Genomic DNA, 20603 nt, shown 5'->3' with positions numbered 1-20603 from the left:
GAATATGGAGTTTTGACTTGTACATATGACATGACGAATGGCATGAGCTTTACCTGGAAAGAATACGTGCAACGTGGAGGAGACAGCCAACCCATTTAACTTTAGACTTTTAATAGATTCTGCTGATCTAAAGCCTTTCTCTAGTGATTTTTATAATTCTGTGCAGAACAATGCTGTATATTATGCATGACAAGTGCTTGGCTCTCTTATTTTTATTGGAAGGTACAGATCTGGAGAGCAGAAATAGGAAAGAGGAATTGAATATTTGTTACGTTAAAGATAGTAGGACAATAAATTTTAATAGTAGAAAAACTTTATATAAAAAGTGGCAGAAGGCTTCTCTGCTTCCTCATCTTTAGGTGTGTGATCTGAATTAAATATACTCGTTATATTTTACATTCCCTGTTTACAGATAGAATGTAATAATCCCTATGTTATAGTCCTTTTGCTTTTCTTAGCACATAGGATAAGTTGTAATTACTATTGTAATCACAAATGACCAAAACAGGACTTCCACATATCTATTTATTTTAGCCCGGGTGCGGTGGCTCTCACCTGTAATTCCAGCACTTTGGGAGGCTGAGGAAGGTGGATCACCTGAGGACAGGAGTTCGAGACCCGCCTGACCAACATGGAGAAACTCTACTAAAAATACAAAATTAGCCGGGCATGGTAGCAGGTGCCTGTAATCCCAGCTGAGGAGGCTGAGGTAGGAGAATCACTTGAACCTAGGAGGTGGAGGTTGCCGTTAGCTGAGACTGCACCATTGCACTCCAGCCTGGGCAACAAGAGCAAAACTCCGTCTCAAAAAAAAAAAAAAAAAAAAAAAAAAAACCAGAAAAGAAAAATAAAAGTGACAGAAAATAATGAAGTGGGAGAAATAATCCACTGGTAAATCATATTAAGATAAATTATAAAGGAGGTAGAAATATAGGTAAATTACTCAAATTAGATATTTTAGAAGAAATCATGTATTTCAAGTGAAATAAAAGAGATTCTGGTGCTACACAATGATACAGTTTGGGTATTTATCTCTGCCCACATCTCATGTTGAACTGTAATCCCCAGTGGTGGCATTAGGGCCTGGTGGGAGGTATTTGGATCATGAGGACGGATCCCCCACCGCTTAGTGCTGTCTTCATGATAGGGAGGTCTTGTGAGACCTGGTGATTTAAAAGTGTGTGGCACCTCTCATCTCCCCAAGTTGCTCTGTCTTACTCCAGCTTTCACCATGCGATGTGCCTGTTCCCCCTGTGCCTCCTTTCATGACTGGAAGTATCCTGAGTCCTCTCCACAAGCAGATGCTGCTATGCTTCCTGTATAGCGTGCAGAACCATGAGCCAATTAAACCTTTTTTCTTATAAATTACCCAGTCTCAGGTAGTTCTTTACAGTAGTGCAAGAACAGCCTAATGCACATGATTGTTAATAGGGAATAATAGGAATAAGTGCTAAAGATGGTACTTGTGATCTTACCCATAGTTTGTATATAAATTAATGCACATATTAACTTAAATAGAAAATATAGAAACTTCCAATTTGCAGTCCAGCGCGTAAAGAGCTTAGAAGTTCCCACTCCATCCTAACAAGAAGTAAAAAGCTGAACAAACTAAGAAATCAAAAACTATTCTTAGATCCATAAGAGAAGTGAGATCACAGCACAACACACTGTCCTCAAAATTAGAGATACTCTCAAGCAAATGCAGAGAATCACAAGTTACTACAGCAGAAACCCGTGTGCAGAAATCACCACAGAAATCAGTACCAGGTTAGGAAACCTGAAATGTAATCAATGAATTGCTAGAGACTCAGTGTGCTCAAGCCTGAGGCAGTCATAAGGATGTCCCCACCTTTGGTGAGTGTAATCTCCAGAAGCTTGACTTTGTACTCATGGTAAATATCTGAAAAATTATTTCATTCTTCTTATAGGGAAAGGGCAAAATAGCCATTTTGAAATATGCTAGACATTCTTTTCTTCTTAACAAGGTCTTCACTAAGAAAAAACTATTTAACCAGAGCATAACCTGCTGGAGTTTTACCAGAGCCTAATCTACATGGAGAAAGGGAAATATACAACTCCTGTTTACTCTAGGCTCCAACGTAGAGAAGAGAAATACTCAACCACAGCCCATTTTAGCTATTCTGTCTCACTTAAAAGGGGGCAGAAAAGCACCTGTGAAATTCACAGTCCAGAGGTACAGGCTTATTAAAAGACTAAGACCCAATTGCAGGATCATAGAGTGCTTCCCCTCCCCCAACACCTAACTGCTACATCACAAAAATCCCATTTACAGAAGCTCCTTTTACACAGTATATCATAGCTGGCTATCAAGAATAAATTACAAGGCATACTAACAGGAAAAAACACTGTTTGAACAAATAGAGCAAAATCAGAACCAGACTCAGATGTGGCAATGGTGTGGGAATTAAACTAAGAATTTAAAGCAACTCTAATTAATATGCTAGAGGCAAATTCTTCCCTGGTCCTTCCTCATAATGGCTCCTAACGATGCAGAGATTGTGAAAACAAGTGGTATTTATTAATTATGATAATGTACTTTGGATCTGAATTTGCTACACCTTTCTTTATAGTAAGACACCAACTACTTAAGCAATAAAGATGTTTTAGTTCATTCTTAGATAGGAAGAACATTTTAAGAGATGACACAGGAAGGGGAACATCACACTCCGGGGACTGTTGTGGGGTGGGGGGAGGGGGAGGGACAGCATTAGGAGATATACCTAATGCTAAATGACGAGTTAATGGGTGCAGCAAAACAACATGGCACATGGATACATATGTAACAAACCTGCACATTGTTCACATGTACCCTAAAACCTAAAGTATAATAATAAAAAAATAAAAAAAAAGAGATGTACTTTCTTTGAAAAATGGATCAAACTCAAATTCATGTGGCATGCTAGCTGTGTTCATAAACTTATGACATAAAAAATATGCTAAGGGATCTAATAATAAAAGTGGGCAGCATAAAATAACATATGGGAAATGTAAGTGGAGAGATGGAAATTCCTAAAGAACCAAAAAGAAACACTGGAGATTTAAAATGCTGTAACAGAAATGAAGAATGCCTCTTGATGGGCTTATTCGTTGATATGGTTCAGGAAAAAAAAATGCTGAGCTTGAAAATATCTCTATGGAAATCTCCAAAACTGAAAAACAACAACAAAAAATAGATTATCCAAGAACTGTAGGACAACCACAAAAGTAAACTGTATTTAATGCGAAAACCAGAAGAAAGAAAAGGAAATCTTTGAAGCAATAATTACAGCCTTTCCTTTAATGTTGAACACTAAACCACAGATTCAGAAGCTCAGAGAACATTAAGCAGCATAATGCCAAAAAAAAAAAGAAAACAAAACAACACACTTAGGCACATAATTTCAACTATAGAAAATAAAAGATACACCAAGAGTACGTAACAGTTTCTAACGTGTATGTTTCTAATAGCAGAACATCAAAATACAAGAAGCAAAAACTGACAGAACAGCAAGAAGAAATAGATGAATCTGCTATTATACTATTATAGTTTTAGCTTTCAATAACCCTCTATCAGAAATTGACAGATTCAGCAGGCAGAAAATTAGTAAGGATGCAGTTGAATTCAGCAACACTATAAATTAACTGGATATCATGGACATCTATAGACTGTTTCTTCCAATAATAGCAGATTTCACATCTCAAGCTCACATGGAATCTTTATCAAGATAGACCACTTTCTGGATGAGAAAACACACCTTAACAAATTAGAATAAAATAAAACTCAGTCAATGTCTGCTGTCAGGTGACAATGTAATTAAACTAGAAACTAATAACGGAAAGATAGCTGAGAAAGCCCAAAATATTTGAAGATTATCCATATACTAATAAAAAACAAATGGAGTAAAATGTCTCAAGATAAATTTAAAAATATTTTCAACTAAATGAAAATAAAAATACAAACTGTCAAAATGTGTGGGATGCAGAAAAAGCAGTGCTTAGAAGGAAATATATAAAATTGCATACATTAGAAAAGAGGAAATTCTAAAATCAATAATCTAAGGTTCCTCCTTAAGAACTGAAAAGCAGAGCAAATTAAATCCAAAGTAAGCAGAATAAAAGAAATAATAAAAATAAGAAAGCCAGCTGTAGTGGCATGCAGTTGTAGTCTTATCTACTCAGGAGGCTGAGGTAGGAAGATCACTTTAACTTAGAGTCTAGCATGGGCAATATAGCAAGACCCTGTTTCTTAAAAAGAGAGAGAGAGAGAGAAGAAACCGATGAAATTAATAACAGAAAATCAATAGAGAAAACAAAAAACAGTATAAGCCCATAGCCAGGCTAACTAAGAAAACAAGAGAGAAGACACAAATCCACTAATATAAAAAATAAATATGAAATACCAATACAGATACCATGGACATAAAAAAATTGTTAACAACTCTATGCCCACAAATCTGATACCCTACATGTAACAGGCCAACTCCTGGAAAGTCACAATTTATTAAAAGTCACACAAGAAGAAATAGACTATCTGAGTAGGACTATTTTTATTGAAGATTGAGTCAATAATTAGTAACCTTCCCAAAGACAGCAGAAGGCCTAGATGGATTCACTGGTGAAATCTACCAAACATTTAAGGAAGACAGTTTATCAGTTATTTACAATCTCTTTCAGAAGATAGAGGCAAAAGAAATATTTTTTAACTCATTATATGGGGCCAGCAGTACCCTAATACACAAAACAGACAAAGGCAATACAAGAAAACTAAAAACCAATATATTTTATAAACATAAATGCACAAATCCTCAACAAAAATATTAGCAAATTGAGTCCAACAATGTATAAGAAGAATTATGCATCATAACCAAGGAGGATTTATCTCACTGATGAAAGGAGGATTTAACATGTGAAAATCAATTAATCCATCATTTTAATAAGCTAAATATAAAGAAAATCAGATGAACAAATCAATAGATGCAGAAAAAGCATTTGAAAAAAATCCAACCCCATTTAATGATAAAAACTCTCAGTAAACTCAGAATGGGGGAAAATTTCCTCAGCTTGATAAAAGACATCTACAAAAAACCTACCACTGACATAGTACTTAATATTGAGAAACTTAAAGCTTTCCCAGTAAGATCAAGAAGAAAGCAATAATATCCCCTCTTACCACTGCTTTTCAACATCTTATTGGAAGTTCTATTAATCCAACGACAAGAAAAGAAAATAAAAGGTATACGTATTATGGAGGAAGAAATATAACTGTCTTTGTTTGCAGATGACATAATCATCTATGTAGGAAGTTGAAAAGAATTGACAGAATTCTTTCTGGAACTAATAAGCAATTATAGCAAAGTTGTAGGACACAAGGTTAATATGCAAAAGTCAACCACCTTCCTATATAGCTGCAATGAACAAGTCAAAGTTGAAATTAAAAACAGAACACTATTTACACTAGCAGTCAAAAAATGAAATGCTTAAGATGTAAATCTAACAGTATACACGTACAAAATCTGTATGAGCAAAACTACAAAATCTGATGGAAGAAATCGAAGTAGAACCAAATCAATGGAGACAATTCCATGTTTATGGATAGGAAGACTCAATATATTCAAGACGTCCGTTTTTTTTTCAAATATACGAATAGATTCCATGCATCCCCAGTCAAAAACCAGGCAAGTTATTTTGTACATATCAACACACTGATTCTAATGTCTATAGGAAGAGGTAAGATACCCAGACAGAAGAGACAACACAATATTGAAGAGAAGAAGAAAGTTGAAGGATTGACACTATCTGACTTCAAAACGTGTTACAAACTGCAGTAATCAAGACAGTGTGGTATTGTCACAAGAGTAGACAAACAGATCAGTAGAACAGAACAAAGAGCCCAGAAACAGACCTAATAAATATAGTCAACTGATCTTTAACAAAGGAACAAAAGCAATGTAATGGAGCAAAGGTAGTCTTTTAAACAACTGATGCTGGAACAAATCAACATCCTCATGCAGGAAAAAAAAAGAAGTTAAAAACATATGCTCCATTTGACAAAAATTAACTCAAAATGAATCTTAAACCTAAACGTAGAATGCAAAACTATAAAACTAAAAGACAGCATATGAGAAAATCTAGATGACTTTGAATTGGTGATGAATTTCTAGATACATCATCAAAGGCATCATTCATTAAAAAGTAATTGATAAGCTGGATTTAATTAAAATTAGAAATTTCTGCTGTGTGAAAGATACTGTCAAAAAATGAAGACACAAGCCACAGACTAGGGGTAAATATTAGGAATCAAACAAACAAAATTTCCAACAAAGGACTGTTATCCAAATTATACAAATAAGTCCTAAAGCTCAACAACAACAAAACAAACAATTCAATGAAAACGTGAGCCAAAGACCCTAACAGACACCTCACCGAAGACGATACAGTTTGAGAATCTTTAATCTAAAAATCCAAAATCTAAAATCCTCCAAAATTCAAAACTTTTTGAGTGCTGACATGACACCAAAACTGGAGAACGTCACACCTGACCTCACGTGACAGGTTGCAGTCAAAACACTGGTGGGCAACATATAGTTTATTTGGCATTCCCAAGGGGAAAAGGACCCTACCAGCTCTCTTTAGCTTCTTATGTCTTTGTGTGCATGCTTAGATTTCATGAAAAAAAGCACACAAAAGCACACCAAGAGTAAGAACTCATGTTTGTCCAGGCCCAAACATGTCAAAGGCATGTTCCCCACAATACCCCACATGGGGCCAAAGCCTACATACATTACTCACTATGTTTTTTTTTTCTTATTCTGTTATGTAAAGTAAAGATATTGTTGAAAATGTTAAGAAGACCTGCAGATAACCCAGTGGGTAACAGCGATAAGAAAACAAAGGAAGCATTTATTTTTATGTACACCACAAAATGTCAAGCTATTGGAGAAAACTGGACAGTGTTGTAAGTGTAAAATGTCTTACAGAAGAGTTTGATATTTGAATGGCCACCATATATGACCTGAAGAATCACAAGGAAAAACCGTTGAAGTTCTATGCTGAAAATGATGAACAGAAATTCATTAAAATAGAAAAACACTGCATAAAGATAAAAATGAAGATCTTGATTGTGTATTGAAAGTGTGCATCCATCAGCACTCCAGTGAACACAGGCCAGCTGATGGTATGCTGATCATGCAACAATCATCGATCATAATGGACTGAGAACCGAAGAGAATTATTAATATTTAACAGGCTGATTGTAGACATTTAAGAAAAGACTTGGCATCAATTTTTTGAGGATTTGTGGTGATAAAGCACCTGCTAAACGTGAAGCACTGGAGAAATTTATCAGTTTGCCAAAATCATCACTGATGAAAATCTGACATTAGAATAAGTCTGTAGTGCTGATAAATCATCACCATTTTGGACTTATTGCCCCAGAAAGACATTGATTACAGTTTATACGATGGCCCTTACAGGAATTAAGGATGCCAAGTGCATAATGACTGTCTTTGGATGTGCTAATATAGTAGGCATTGCATGAATACAAACTTGCTGTGATCCGCAAAAGCTTGCATTTTTACTGTTTTCAAGGAGTGAATTTCATACCAGGTCATTATTATGTTAACAAAAAGGCATGGATCACCAGAAACATCTTTTCTGATTGGTTGCCCAAACATTTTCTACCAGTGGTTTATGCTCACTTCAAATAAAATGAACTGTATGGCAACTGTGAGATTTTATTACTCCTTAACAACTCTTCTGCTCCCTCTTGAGCTGACATTTTTATCAAATATAATATTTATGGCATGTATTAGTTTGGTGCAAAAGTAACTGCAGTTTTTGCCAATACTTTCCCTCAATTGTGACTTCATCAATTTAGCCATGTGATCAGGGTATTCCTACATCAATGAGGAGTAATTATATATATATAATATATATACTTTCTGAATAAAATGATAGCTACATCGAACAGAGGTGTATTTGTAGAAAGTTTTCCAAAGAAATTTAGCATAAAAGATTCTGTATATATTGTTGCCAACACTTGGAACACAGTGACTGAAGACAGTAGTGTATGCCTGACACAATCTCTGGCCTGCAATTATATTCAATGTTGATGATAAAAAAAAGTGGTGATTTTGAAGAATTCTGTATGTCAAACGAAAAAAATATGACCCTACATATGCAAAAATATACCTTCAGAGTCTGTCAGCAAGCTGGAATAAGTAAATATTGAAAATGTTTTAACATTGATAATGAGGCTCCAGTTGTCCATTTATTGAAATATAGCCAAAAATTGTTCTGAATTAAAATGATCATGACATTAGTGACAATGAAGATGACATTATTAACACTGCAGAAAAAGTGCCTTTAGATACAATAAAAATGTGACAGACTTATTGAAGGACTAGAACAGTATACATTTATAACAGAACAAGAAACCATGTCAGTGCCTAAAATCAAAGACTTCTAAGACAAAAGTCATTGAAGATGACTCTACAGGAAACACTTTTCAAAAGCCATCCAGCTGAATGTCTCCTCTTCCATAGAGGACCCATTTTCTGTTTCCTCAACTGCTTCTGATATTTCTTCTCCTCACCAAAGGAAAAAATACAGTGTACAGCAAACTTAATAAAAACACTGCATCATAGTGTGTCTGGAATTTATTCCTTCCGGTGGGTTCTTGGTCTCGCTGACTTCAAGAATGAAGCTGTGGACAGTGTTACAGCTCTTAATGATGGTGTTTTGGAGTTTGTTCCTTCCGATGTGTCTGGAGTTTCTTCCTTCCAGTGGGTTCTTGGTCTCGCTGACTTCATTCAGGAGTGAAGCCGCAGACCTTCATGGGGAGTGTTACAGCTCTTAAAGGTGGTGCAGACCCAAAGAATGAGCAGCAGTAAGATTTATTGTGAAGAGCGAAAGAACAAAGCTTCCACAGCATGGAAGGGGACCCAAGTGGGTTGCCACTGCTGGCTCTGGTGGCCAGCTTTTATTTCCTTATTTGGCCCCGCCTACACCCTGCCAATCGGTCCATTTTACAGAGCGCTGTTTGTTCCATTTTACAGAGGGCTGATTGGTCCATTTTACAGAGTGCTGACTGGTGTGTTTACAATCCTTTAGCTAGACACAGAGCGCTGATTGGTGCATTTTTACAGAGTGCTGATTGTTGCATTTACATTCCTTTAGCTAAACACAGAGTGCTGATTGGTGCATTTATAATCCTCTAGCTAGACAGAAAAGTTCTCCAAGTCCCTACCCGACCCAGAAGCCCAGCTGGCTTCACCTCTCAATAGGTGGAGACTGAAAACCTGCCATTGTTTGTTGTTGTTATTTAACAGCTGATAAAGGTATACAGTGCTGATTAATTAACCTGAACATATTTTTTTCACTGTATGCTACTATAAATATTGATATATGTTATTATACATTTATCTAAAACCATAGAATGTACAACATTAAGACTGAACCCTAATGTAAAGTATGGACTTTGGGTGATAATGATGTGTTAATGTAGGGTCATTGATCGTAACAAATGTACCACTGTCATGGGGATGTCAATAATAGGGAAAGCTATGTATGTGTGGGGGGAGGGAGCATATGAGAGATCTCTTTATGTTCTACTCAATTTTGCTGTGAACTTAAAACTGCTCTAAAAATAAAGTCTATTTAAAATAAGAAAAGTCATGCATTCTAATAAAAAGAAGTGAATATAATTTTTAGGTATGGGTCTGAGAATTGAAGTAAACCAATGGTAGGAAATAATTCAAAATAATTTTGTAGAAAAAATTTCAAGAATAGCAATTTGTATATGCTCATTATTGAACAAGGGGTTGGGATCAAGTAGCAATTAGTGACTTTAGTTAATTTTTTTTAAATGTAATGTTCTAAGAAACAACATCTTAGACCATTCATATAAAAAGAAAAAGTTTTCTATTCTAACTTTGATTATAAAGTATGTACATCATATAGTGAAGGTGAAATATTTCTGTCTAGGCAAATACAAAATATCTCATTCTTGTTAATAATAATATGACTTGAAGTCTATTTTATCTGATATACATATAGCTACACCCACTGTTTTTTGACTTTCATTTGTGTAAAATACCTTTCTCCATACCTTCACTCCCATTCTGTGTGTCTTGACAGTGAAGTGAGTTTCTTGTAGGCAGCATATAGTTGGATCTTTTTCTTAAAATCTGTCCAGTCAGTCTGTCTTTTAATTGGAAAGTTTCGTCCATTTATATTCAATGTTATTGATAGGCAAGCATTTACTCCTGCCATATTGTTATTTTCTTGGTTGTTTTGTAATTCTTCGCTTTCTTAACATCTTTGTTTTTGGTTAAGTGATTTTCTCCTGTAGTATGTTTCAATTCCTTTTTTTTTTTTTTTTTTTTTTTTAGCATATCCATTGTGTGTTTTACCTTTGTAGTTACCAGGAGGCTTACAAAAAACATCTCAGGTTTATAAAAAGTTATTTTAAACAGAAAATAACTTAACTTTGATCACAAAGAATGAAAAGAAACAAAGGCTGAATTCAGCCAAAGCAATGCTAAGCAAAAGGAACAAAGCCAGAGGCATCACATTGCCTGACTTCAAACTATAAGGCTACAACAATTAAACAAAATGGTACTCTGGCACAAAAACAGACAAATAGACCATAGACCAACAGAATAGGCAACCCAGAAAAAAAGCCATACACCTACAGCCATAAGATTTTCAATGAAGTCAATAAAAATAAGCAATGAAGAAAGGACCGCCTACTAAATAAATGGTGCTGGGATAGCTAACTAGTTATACGCAGAAAAATGTAAATGAATCCCTCCCTTTTACCGTATACAAATATTAACTCAAGATGGATTAAAGATTTAAATGTGAGCCCTCAAACTTTAAGAATCCTAGGAGAAAACCTACGAGAAAACCTCTGGACATTGGCCTTGGGAAAAAATTTACAACTAAATGCTCAAAAGCAATTGCAACACAAACAATTGACATGTGGGACCTAATTAAAGAGATTCTGCACAGAAAAAGAAACTACCGACAAAATAGACAACATGCAGAATGGGATAAAAATTCACAAAGTATGCAACCATTAAAGATCTAATATCCAGAATCTATAAAAGACTTAAACAATTCAACAAGGAAAAAAAGAAATAATCCCATTAAAAAGTAGGCCAACAACATGAACAGGCACTTTTAATAAGACATACAAGTGACCAACAAACATAAAAATACGTTCAACATCACTAATCTTCAGAGAAATGCAAATCAAAACCACAGTAAGTAATTACCTCACACAAGTCAGAATGGCTATTACCAAGAAATCAAAAACAACAGATATTGGCGAGGCTGTTGAGAAAAGAGAACATTTGTAAACTCTTGGTGGGAGTGTAAATTACTTCAGCCACTGTGGAAAGCATGTTAGAGATTTTTCAAAGCACTTAAAAGAGAACTACCATTTGACCCAGCAATCCCATTACTGGGTATATATCCAAAGGAAAATGAATCACTCTACCAAAAAGTCACATGCACTCATATGTTCATTGCAGCACTGTTCACAATAGCAAAGACATGAAATCAATTTAGGATCCATCAAAGGTGGATTGGATAAAGAAAATGTGGTACATACACAGCATAGAATAATAAGCAACCATAAAATAGGAAAAAATCATGTCCCTTGCAGCAACATGGATGGAACTGAAGGCCATTATCCTAAGTGAAATAACACAGGAACAGAAAATCAAATACCACATGTTCTCACTTATAAGTGGGATCAAAACACTGGGTAAACGTGGACATAAAGATGGCAAAAATAGAGACTGGGGACAAATAGGGAAAGAGAGGGAAGAGGACAAGTGTTGAAAAATGAACTCTTGGGTACTATGCTCACTACCTGGGTGACTGGATTAATTACACCCCAGTCTTCAGCATTATGCAACATACCGATGTAACAAACCTGCACTTCTATTCTCTGAATCTAAAATAAAAGTTGAAATTACTTTTTTAAATGAAAAGCAAAGAATGAACTAAAAAAACTCTACACTTTAACTCCATCCTCCAACTTTTTGATGTTTTTAATCTCAATTTATGTATTTTTGTATTCACCTATCTCTTTAAAAATCATTGTAGCAATTTTTGATACATTTGCATTTTGTGTTAATACTAGAGGTATGAGTGGTTTACACACCACAATTACAGTAATAAAGCATTCAGAATTTGTCTGTGTACTCACTTGTATCAGTAGGCTTTATACCTTCAGATGATTTTCTGTGTTGCATGTTAACATCCTTTTCTTTCTGATTAAAGAACTCTCTGTAGCATTTATTATAAGACAGATCAGGTGGTGATGAATTACCTTAGCTTCCATTTGTCTAGAAAAGTATCTCTTCTTCATGTCTGAAGAATAGTTTTGCTGGATAATTTATTCTCAGTTAGCATTTTTTTCTTCAACAGTTTGAATGTATCATCCACTCCCTCCTTACTTGTATGGTTTCTGCTGAGAATTCTGTTGCTAGACAAGTCAGAGCTCCTTTATATGTTACTTGCTTCTTTTCCATTGATGCCTATGAATATTTCTTGTCCTGATATTTGACAGTTTGATTATTACATGCCTTGGGGTAGTGTTACATGGGCTGAATTTATTTGGTAATCTTTGACCTTCCTGTACTTGGATATTTATATCTTTCTCAAAGTGTTAAAGTTTTCTGTTTTTTTTTAAATAAACTTTCTACCACTTTCTTTTTTTCAAATCCCTATGTTCAATGACTCTTAGATTTGTTCTTTTAAGGTGACTTTCTAGATTTTGTAGACATTTTTAATTCCTTTTCATTATTATTTTTCTTTTTCTCCTTTGACTACATATTTTCAAATGTTCTGCCTTTGAACTCACAAAATCTTTCTTCTGTTTGATTGGTTCTGTGGTTGAGACCCTCTGATACATTTGTTATTTCAGCCAATGTATTTCTTAGTTCCAGGATTTCTGTTTGCTTTTTATTGTGTTAATCTCTAATAAACTTCCAAATTGCTTGTTTGCATTATCTTGGATTTTGTTGAATTTCCTCAATACTCTTATTTTGAATTATTCATCTGAAAGCTCACATCACCATCTTGCTGGAATAAGACACTGGTTCCCTACTTTGTCCATTTGGGGAGGTTCCAAGTTTGCTGTCATCATTTCTTATGGATGTAAGTTTATTTCTTTGCAGTGAATGATTAGTTATTTATTCCAGTATTTGCTTGTTGGGATGATTTGGTTTCTCTGACGTATGTGTGTTTAAAGATTCTGTGCAGTCTGCATATTGACATCTTTAGCTCTAGGTCACTCCCTCTTTTTGCCACTAGGTGGCACCTTAACCCAGAATTATCACAGCTCTAGCAAAAATTTGAAGGCCTGCCTGTCCCAAAGGAGTGGGGTCCCAAAGGGAATGTCCCAGCTGTGTGGGGAGACTGGCTAGGGGTTCTTGTCCACATGGCCCATGTAGCATGCCTCTCACAGAATAATGCTGCTGAACCACCTCTCTGATTTGACATTTGTCTGAGTTTCATTTCCTGGGGCTACTAGCCCTACCTCCACTGTCTGTCTCCAGCTGCCCTCTCCCTCAGGCACTCACAAGTCTTCCCACAAATTGAGGCAGGAACAGTTTTCCTGTGTAGGGACCAAAATGACTGGGGAATGGGCTGTCTGCATCAATCTCTCTTCATCCAGTATGGAAACTGTGAATCCAGGAGACTTTTCTGCATGGTGCCTTACTGTTGGTGGGAGAGGTGTTGCAAATGAAGTCCATTTCTTCTATCTTCTGCTCATGGTTTTTCACTTCTCTGTGGCTCCAGGATTCAACTCAGACTAAATTGTGAGTTCTGGGATATTGTTGGTGATAATTTTGGCACTGGGTAATTATTGTTGGTTTTCTGTTGGGGATAGTGAAGTCATATTGCTTTTATTCCACCATTTCGGCTATGTCACTCTTTCTTGATAAATGATAACATATAATAAATCATACAGCTTATTGGTGTATATATATCAAAGAAGTCATGAATTGAATTTTAATTTGAGTTAGAAAATAATTTGGACATAATAAGTAATTTGAGTTTCTCAGATATTTCAGTCCTAATTTGGTCCTTATTTAAAATATTATTGCATGTTGTAAATAACAATATATATTCCACAGAGTATCTTATTTGCAGGTGTACAATGGTAAACAAGATATGACTACTCCCTGACATCATAAAGTTACAATCTAGGTAATTGTTATGAAAAATTCTATGATAAGAAAATTCTGAACTACTATGTAAGCCCATAAGATCAACTCTCCGAAAAAAATAGAAATTATAGAAAGCATGAGAATGTGCAGGCTGCTATCTAGCCACGGGTGGAGTTGGGACAGGCACCCAGATAATGCTCTCTAGGCAACTTACTCACCCTAAGAGAAGCAGCATCAGCTCCGAAGACGGGGTAGCTCTTGTGTTTTGTCTGCTCAGAGGGCACATCCTTCTGTTTTAAATAATACAAAAGCACTATTAATACTTGATATAGCATTATCTAAAATATGTCTTAATCTATATGCATAAATATCCTTCTCATAATAAAAAGATTGAATTGTACAGAAAAGATTATTAAAAAGTTGCATGAGGCTAAGTGCAGTGTCTCAGTCCTGTAATCTCAACATTTTAGGAGTTAAAGGTAGGAGAGTCAATAGGAGCCAGAAGCTCGAGACCAGCCTGAACAGCATAGCAAGACAAAAAAAAAAAAATTAAATCAGCCAGGTGTGGTGGTGCACACGTGTAGTTGTAACTACTTGGGAGGCTAAGGCAGGAGGATTGGCTGAGCCCAGAAGTTCAAGGCTGCAGTGGGCTGCTATGATAGTGCCGTTGCATTCCAGCCTGGGTGACAGAATGAGACCCTGTCTCTAAAAAAATTAAAAAATGTTTTAAAGTTGCATGAATATATATAATTGTATAAAGAAGAATAAATTTCTGGATGTGCTACACTTAATGGAAAACACTAAAGACAAGGAAGGTGCTTTCACAAGTATATAATAAGAAGCAGCAGAAGGTAGCTAGAAAAATTCTAGAGAGGCGCCCAGCCTGCGCGCCGCGGCCTCCCTCACCTTCGGGCCCCGCAGACGCCGCAGCAACGCGTCCTCGTCGTTCTCGACGTCGCCGAAGACCAGCTCCTCCAAGCACCGCTCCACGGCCGGTTTGTCCTCCTCCAGCGTCAGGCGGTTCCGCTGCCAGAGCCGTCTCTCCTCCTCCGCCGCCGCGACTGCAATCGCAGCGGCCGCCGCGCTTGGCCGGGCCGGCGGTTTCCGCTGGGATGAAGGGGCAGGCTTTTGGGGAGGCCCGCCTGGCGCCGCTCCGAATTTCCAGTCCGGCCTCATTCCGGGCTTCCGCTTCGGCTTCGCTCGGGTTCTCCGGTCCAGTTTCATTGGTCTCCTCCGTTCCTGCGGCATCGTTAGGTTTGAGGAGAAACGCAGGCGCTCACGTGGAACCTCGCTGCGCATGCGCCCAGGCGCCTCGCTGGCCGCCGCCGCCGAAGCCCCGAGGGCCGGAAGGAGCCTGCGCAGCCTCTTGCCACGTGACCAGCACTCCCTCCCTCTACGCAACTCCCACTCCCCTACCCAGCCCCGCCCCGTGTGGGAGTTCCTCTGGGAGGGCCAATCTTCCGGGTGTAGGGGGAAGCGGCGTGACTGGAGTGGAAAATTTTTCCAACACAACTTCGCAGCTGCAACATATTGAAAGGAGCGCAAGAAAGCCCGGGTATACACTGGGACGGCTGAATGGAACTTCTGCTTTTCCTCTTGACTTTAACCACTTGACACAAGCCCCAATACGCTTTCCTCCCTTCGTCTTGGTACGGTCCATGGAGTACGGAGCCTGCAGAGGGTCCCAGGCTGGAAGCGAGAGAGGAGGAGTCGGAAGAGACATTAGAGGTCATCCAAAGCAGCTGTCCCCTCTGCAGCCTCTCTGATAAGTGCTTTCCAGGTTCTTACTTAAGGATTCATAGCTTTCTTCGGGAGAGCTGAAAGCCTATTCATGTGAATTTTTTTATTTTATCATACATCCTTCCTGTGTGACTGAACATTCTTCACGATCTGAAAGGAAAAGAAGAGATTCTTTCGGGATGTTTGACGGTTATGATAGCTGCAGTGAGGACACAAGCAGCAGCTCCAGCTCCGAAGAGAGTGAGGAAGAAGTCGCTCCTTTACCTTCTAATCTCCCGATTATCAAAAACAATGGGCAAGTCTACACATACCCAGATGGTAAATCTGGCATGGCTACCTGCGAGATGTGTGGGATGGTTGGCGTCCGAGATGCTTTTTACTCTAAAACAAAGCGTTTCTGTAGCGTTTCATGTTCAAGAAGTTACTCGTCAAACTCCAAGAAGGCAAGCATTTTGGCCAGACTTCAGGTAACGGGTAAGCCTCCAACAAAGAAAGCAAGAGTTCTTCAGAAACAACCTTTAGTTGCTAAGCTAGCCGCATATGCTCAATATCAAGCTACCTTGCAAAATCAAGCAAAGACAAAAGCAGCAGTCTCCATGGAAGGTTTCAGCTGGGGTGACTACATCAATAGCAATAGCTTTATAGCAGCTCCGGTTACCTGTTTTAAACATGCACCTATGGGGACCTGCTGGGGTGATATCTCAGAAAATGTGAGAGTAGAAGTTCCCAATACAGACTGCAGCCTACCTACCAAAGTCTTCTGGATTGCTGGAATAGTAAAATTAGCAGGTTACAATGCCCTTTTAAGATATGAAGGATTTGAAAATGACTCTGGTCTGGACTTCTGGTGCAATATATGTGGTTCTGATATCCATCCAGTTAGTTGGTGTGCAGCCAGCGGAAAACCTCTTGTTCCTCCTAGAACTATTCAGCATAAATATACAAACTGGAAAGCTTTTCTAGTGAAATGACTTACTGGTGCCAAAACACTGCCTCCTGATTTCTCACAAAAGGTTTCAGAGGGTATGCAGTATCCTTTCAAACCTTGCATGAGAGTAGAAGTGGTTGACAAGAGGCATTTGTGTCGAACACGAGTAGCAGTGGTGGAAAGTGTAATTGGAGGAAGATTAAGACTAGTGTATGAAGAAAGCGAAGATAGAACAGATGACTTCTGGTGCCATATACACAGCCCATTAATACATCATATTGGTTGGTCTTGAAGCATAGGTCATCGATTCAAAAGATCTGATATTACAAAGAAACAAGATGGACATTTTGATACACCACCACATTTATTTGCTAAGGTAAAAGAAGTAGACCAGAGTGGGGAATGGTTCAAGGAAGGAATGAAATTGGAAGCTATAGACCCATTAAATCTTTCTACAATATGTGTCACAACCATTAGAAAGGTGCTAGCTGACGGATTCCTGATGATTGGGATCAATGGCTCAGAAGCAGCAGACGGATCTGACTGGTTCTGTTACCATGCAACCTCTCCTTCTATTTTCCCTGTCGGTTTCTGTGAAATTAACATGATTGAACTTACTCCACCCAGAGGTTACACAAAACTTCCTTTTAAATGGTTTGATTACCTCAGGGAAACTGGCTCCATTGCAGCACCAGTAAAACTATTTAATAAGGATGTTCCAAATCATGGATTTCGTGTAGGAATGAAATTAGAAGCAGTAGATCTCATGGAGCTACGTTTAATATGTGTAGCCACAGTAACTCGAATTATTCATCGTCTCTTGAGGATACATTTTGATGGATGGGAAGAAGAGTATGATCAGTGGGTAGACTGTGAGTCCCCTGACCTCTATCCTGTAGGTGGTATCAGTTAACTGGATATCATCTACAGCCTCCAGCATCACAGTCATCAAGAGAAAACCAATCAGCTTCATCAAAACAGAAGAAAAAGGCTAAGTCCCAGCAATACAAAGGACATAAGAAAATGACGACACTGCAGCTGAAGGAGGAATTGCTGGATGGAGAGGATTATAATTTCCTTCAAGGAGCATCAGATCAGGAAAGCAATGGCTCTGCCAACTTCTACATCAAACAAGAGCCATGAGGTGGCTCAGAAACTGAGGGCGGAAGGGGGAGGATTTTACACAGGACTGATTTATAATCAATCCAGCTGTACAGGGGGCTATTCTACTGGGACATTTTGCTAAACATAGAAGATTTCAGTTCCAGATTTTTCAGGTGGGTGGGGGAACTATTTTAGACGGGAGGGGGTGGGAAATTTTCAATTTATAAAGATGGACAATTTTTGTGTTGTATTTGAAGCTTTTGAAAGAATTTTGTAATACTTTCCAAGTTTGGATTTATGTGCATTGTTAACAAGAACCGAAATTCTAACTTTTTTGATAAGATTAAAGTTTAGGTAACAGGATTGAAGGAAATGATTTAAGAAGGATATAGCTGTTAAAATGCAAATGAACTGTCATTACAAATGAACCTTTTTGGTACCTGTTGGGAGATTTTTAGAAGTTAGGCCAGTCACATCTCCAGCTTCTTTGCTGCAGAAATATGCAACTGAACTCCTCATGGAGGGGTCATCACCACAAAGGTCATGGAAGGGTCATTATTTCTGCTTGTTGGCATTTTATTGCAGCCCATTTTAAATGTTTGTACAGAAATATTTTTCATTCTGTGAAAATTTATTTGGAGTTCTGTATGAAACTGGAAGAACTCTGGATACTTTTATATGTTCTCTTTTAATTTAAAAAAATGATTAGAATTATCCTAACACTAAAGTGTTAAACTGGAATGGTTGACAAGATATACAGGATCTCAGTCTACACATTGAGGGGTTGGGGAAAATGTAATGTTGTCCTAAGTTTATTTTCCTTTCTAAAAAAATACCCCACGAAAGGGATTCTGATCAGTTCTCTGCCATTTCCCTCTATCTGTGAAATAACAGCTTGGTATAACCACAACCAAAAACAGATGTTCTGTATTAGGAGAATCGAATTGAAAGTTATTCAAAGCCAAAATAAGTTTAGATTTCAAAATCATTCCAGCTCTGCTTTTATCTATCCTGGATTTGGTAGAAAACTAATTTGAAAGAGAATTTAATTTTCCTAAAATTCCATATATGTATATATATATATATATATATAATTGTCTTTAATTGTATTCAGGATTTATTTTAATAATAACCGATTTGGACCATCTTGAACATTCCCTGTTTTAAAATTCACATGACTTCCTTTTAAAAAAAAAAAAGGATACAAGGGTAAATTGGTGAAAGGTTTGCTCTCTGCATTTTCTAACTTTCTATTGAGTTGTGACTGAATGAGAGCACTCTAGCGTTTACCAGTGAGGTTCATAGACTAAACTCTCAGGAATTAATTGCATCTGTTCTAGAAGTGCTTCTGGGTCTTAGCCTGGCCTCTTCAGAGTGGTAATATTGACCATCTCCTCTGGAATATAGGTAGGGCTAATTAGAAATTAATCGAAATGATTAACCTCTACAGTCCTTCAGCCTATGGAATGCTTTAAAAAATGTTAATGGAAAGCCCCAGGAGACCATTTTAGGTACGATTTTTGTTTGAATTTTAAATGCATAGAATGTTAAAAAAAAAAACCAGCAATTTATTTTCTAAAATATTGCTCTACTTTTGGGAATAATAGCATTGGTAATACGCACAGGTTTACCTCATTCTATGCAAGAGGGGTTAATAACATAAGGTTTTATAATAGCTACTGGAAGTAAAATTTGTTACTTTATAGTGTAAAAATGTGTGGAATCGCATGTCACCATTTCTTAATACTGACTCTTTAGGGGCATAAATGCAGATCACACCAACGTAAGTTGATTCTCATGTATCAAATATATGTGAATTCAGCTGTTAAATTACTGGATATTTATCTTAACATTGCTGAGAGGGACCTACTGTATATGGGACATCCTCACACTTCCCATATCTTTAACTTTGAAAAATCTTCTCGTAAACTTAAAGCCTAGAAGTATTCCAAAGCAAGGGTTACAGCAGTCTTTATTCTCAGGCTCACTGAATTAAACCCAGGACTAATTCCACAGCACAGGCACACTCTGCCAGTACCTTGGATTTAGTGCACTCTGCCAGTACCTTGGATTTAGGAGCTCCATGGGGAACTGCCTAAACCAGGAGAGACAGGATTTGGAGCTAGTCAGTCCTGGTAATCTATGAAATGCTCATTTATACCCAGGTTTCATAAGCTTCCAATTCTATAGCAAACCCAGGCTCTGAGTGTTTTAGAATTTCCTAATTCATGAAGTGTTTCTTGTCTTGATCCCGTGATCAACAGTTGAAGGTTGGTAAGGACTTTCCTACAGTCTAAACACAACCTAAAGCCCTCTTTCATTGTTCACACACTAACTCCTACTGCTGACGAACCGAAAAATAATTAATGCAGAGATTTATGTCTTAGCCATAACTCCAGTTGTACAACTCAATCGCCCCATTCTCTTTTATGGTTCAAAATGTACTGCTGACCTTGGGTTTGTTTTTGTTTTGTTTTGTGTTTCCTGTTAGGATTTATTTGGGGACTTTTGGTAGTTTAAACTCTTTAACCTTTTCCTTGCCGTGTATGAGGAAAGCTAAAGCTGTTATCAACTTCTTATTCTACGATACTAACACGGGTTTTCAGTGTTTGTTTGTTTTTATTATTATTAATTTTGCGTGA

At 37.3% G+C, this 20603-nt stretch overlaps 2 protein-coding genes across 2 annotated transcripts in view; one reads left to right on the top strand and one right to left on the bottom strand.

Moving 5' to 3' along the window:
- Positions 1-15849, bottom strand: part of LOC129480181 (uncharacterized) — a 121840-nt gene extending 105991 nt beyond the window's left edge. Inside the window, exons 1-3 of the mRNA XM_063637119.1 lie at positions 15819-15849; positions 15096-15709; positions 14408-14479 (exon numbers count right to left, since the gene is read on the bottom strand). Coding sequence (XP_063493189.1) covers positions 14408-14479; positions 15096-15709; positions 15819-15849 — 717 coding nt within the window. The remainder of the gene's footprint in view (positions 1-14407; positions 14480-15095; positions 15710-15818) is intronic.
- Positions 15608-20006, top strand: LOC129481279 (MBT domain-containing protein 1-like). The gene is given in 2 exon segments (XM_055276479.2): positions 15608-17753; positions 17756-20006. Coding segments are annotated over 2 exon segments (1890 nt in total). The 5' UTR covers positions 15608-16108; the 3' UTR covers positions 18001-20006.
- The last annotated feature ends 597 nt before the right edge of the window (positions 20007-20603 follow it).

Source organism: Symphalangus syndactylus, chromosome 4, assembly GCF_028878055.3.
Source record: "Symphalangus syndactylus isolate Jambi chromosome 4, NHGRI_mSymSyn1-v2.1_pri, whole genome shotgun sequence".
NCBI lineage: Eukaryota > Metazoa > Chordata > Mammalia > Primates > Hylobatidae > Symphalangus > Symphalangus syndactylus.
The sequence above is the reverse complement of the archived record's forward strand: the minus strand, read 5'-3'. Positions and strand labels throughout refer to the sequence as shown.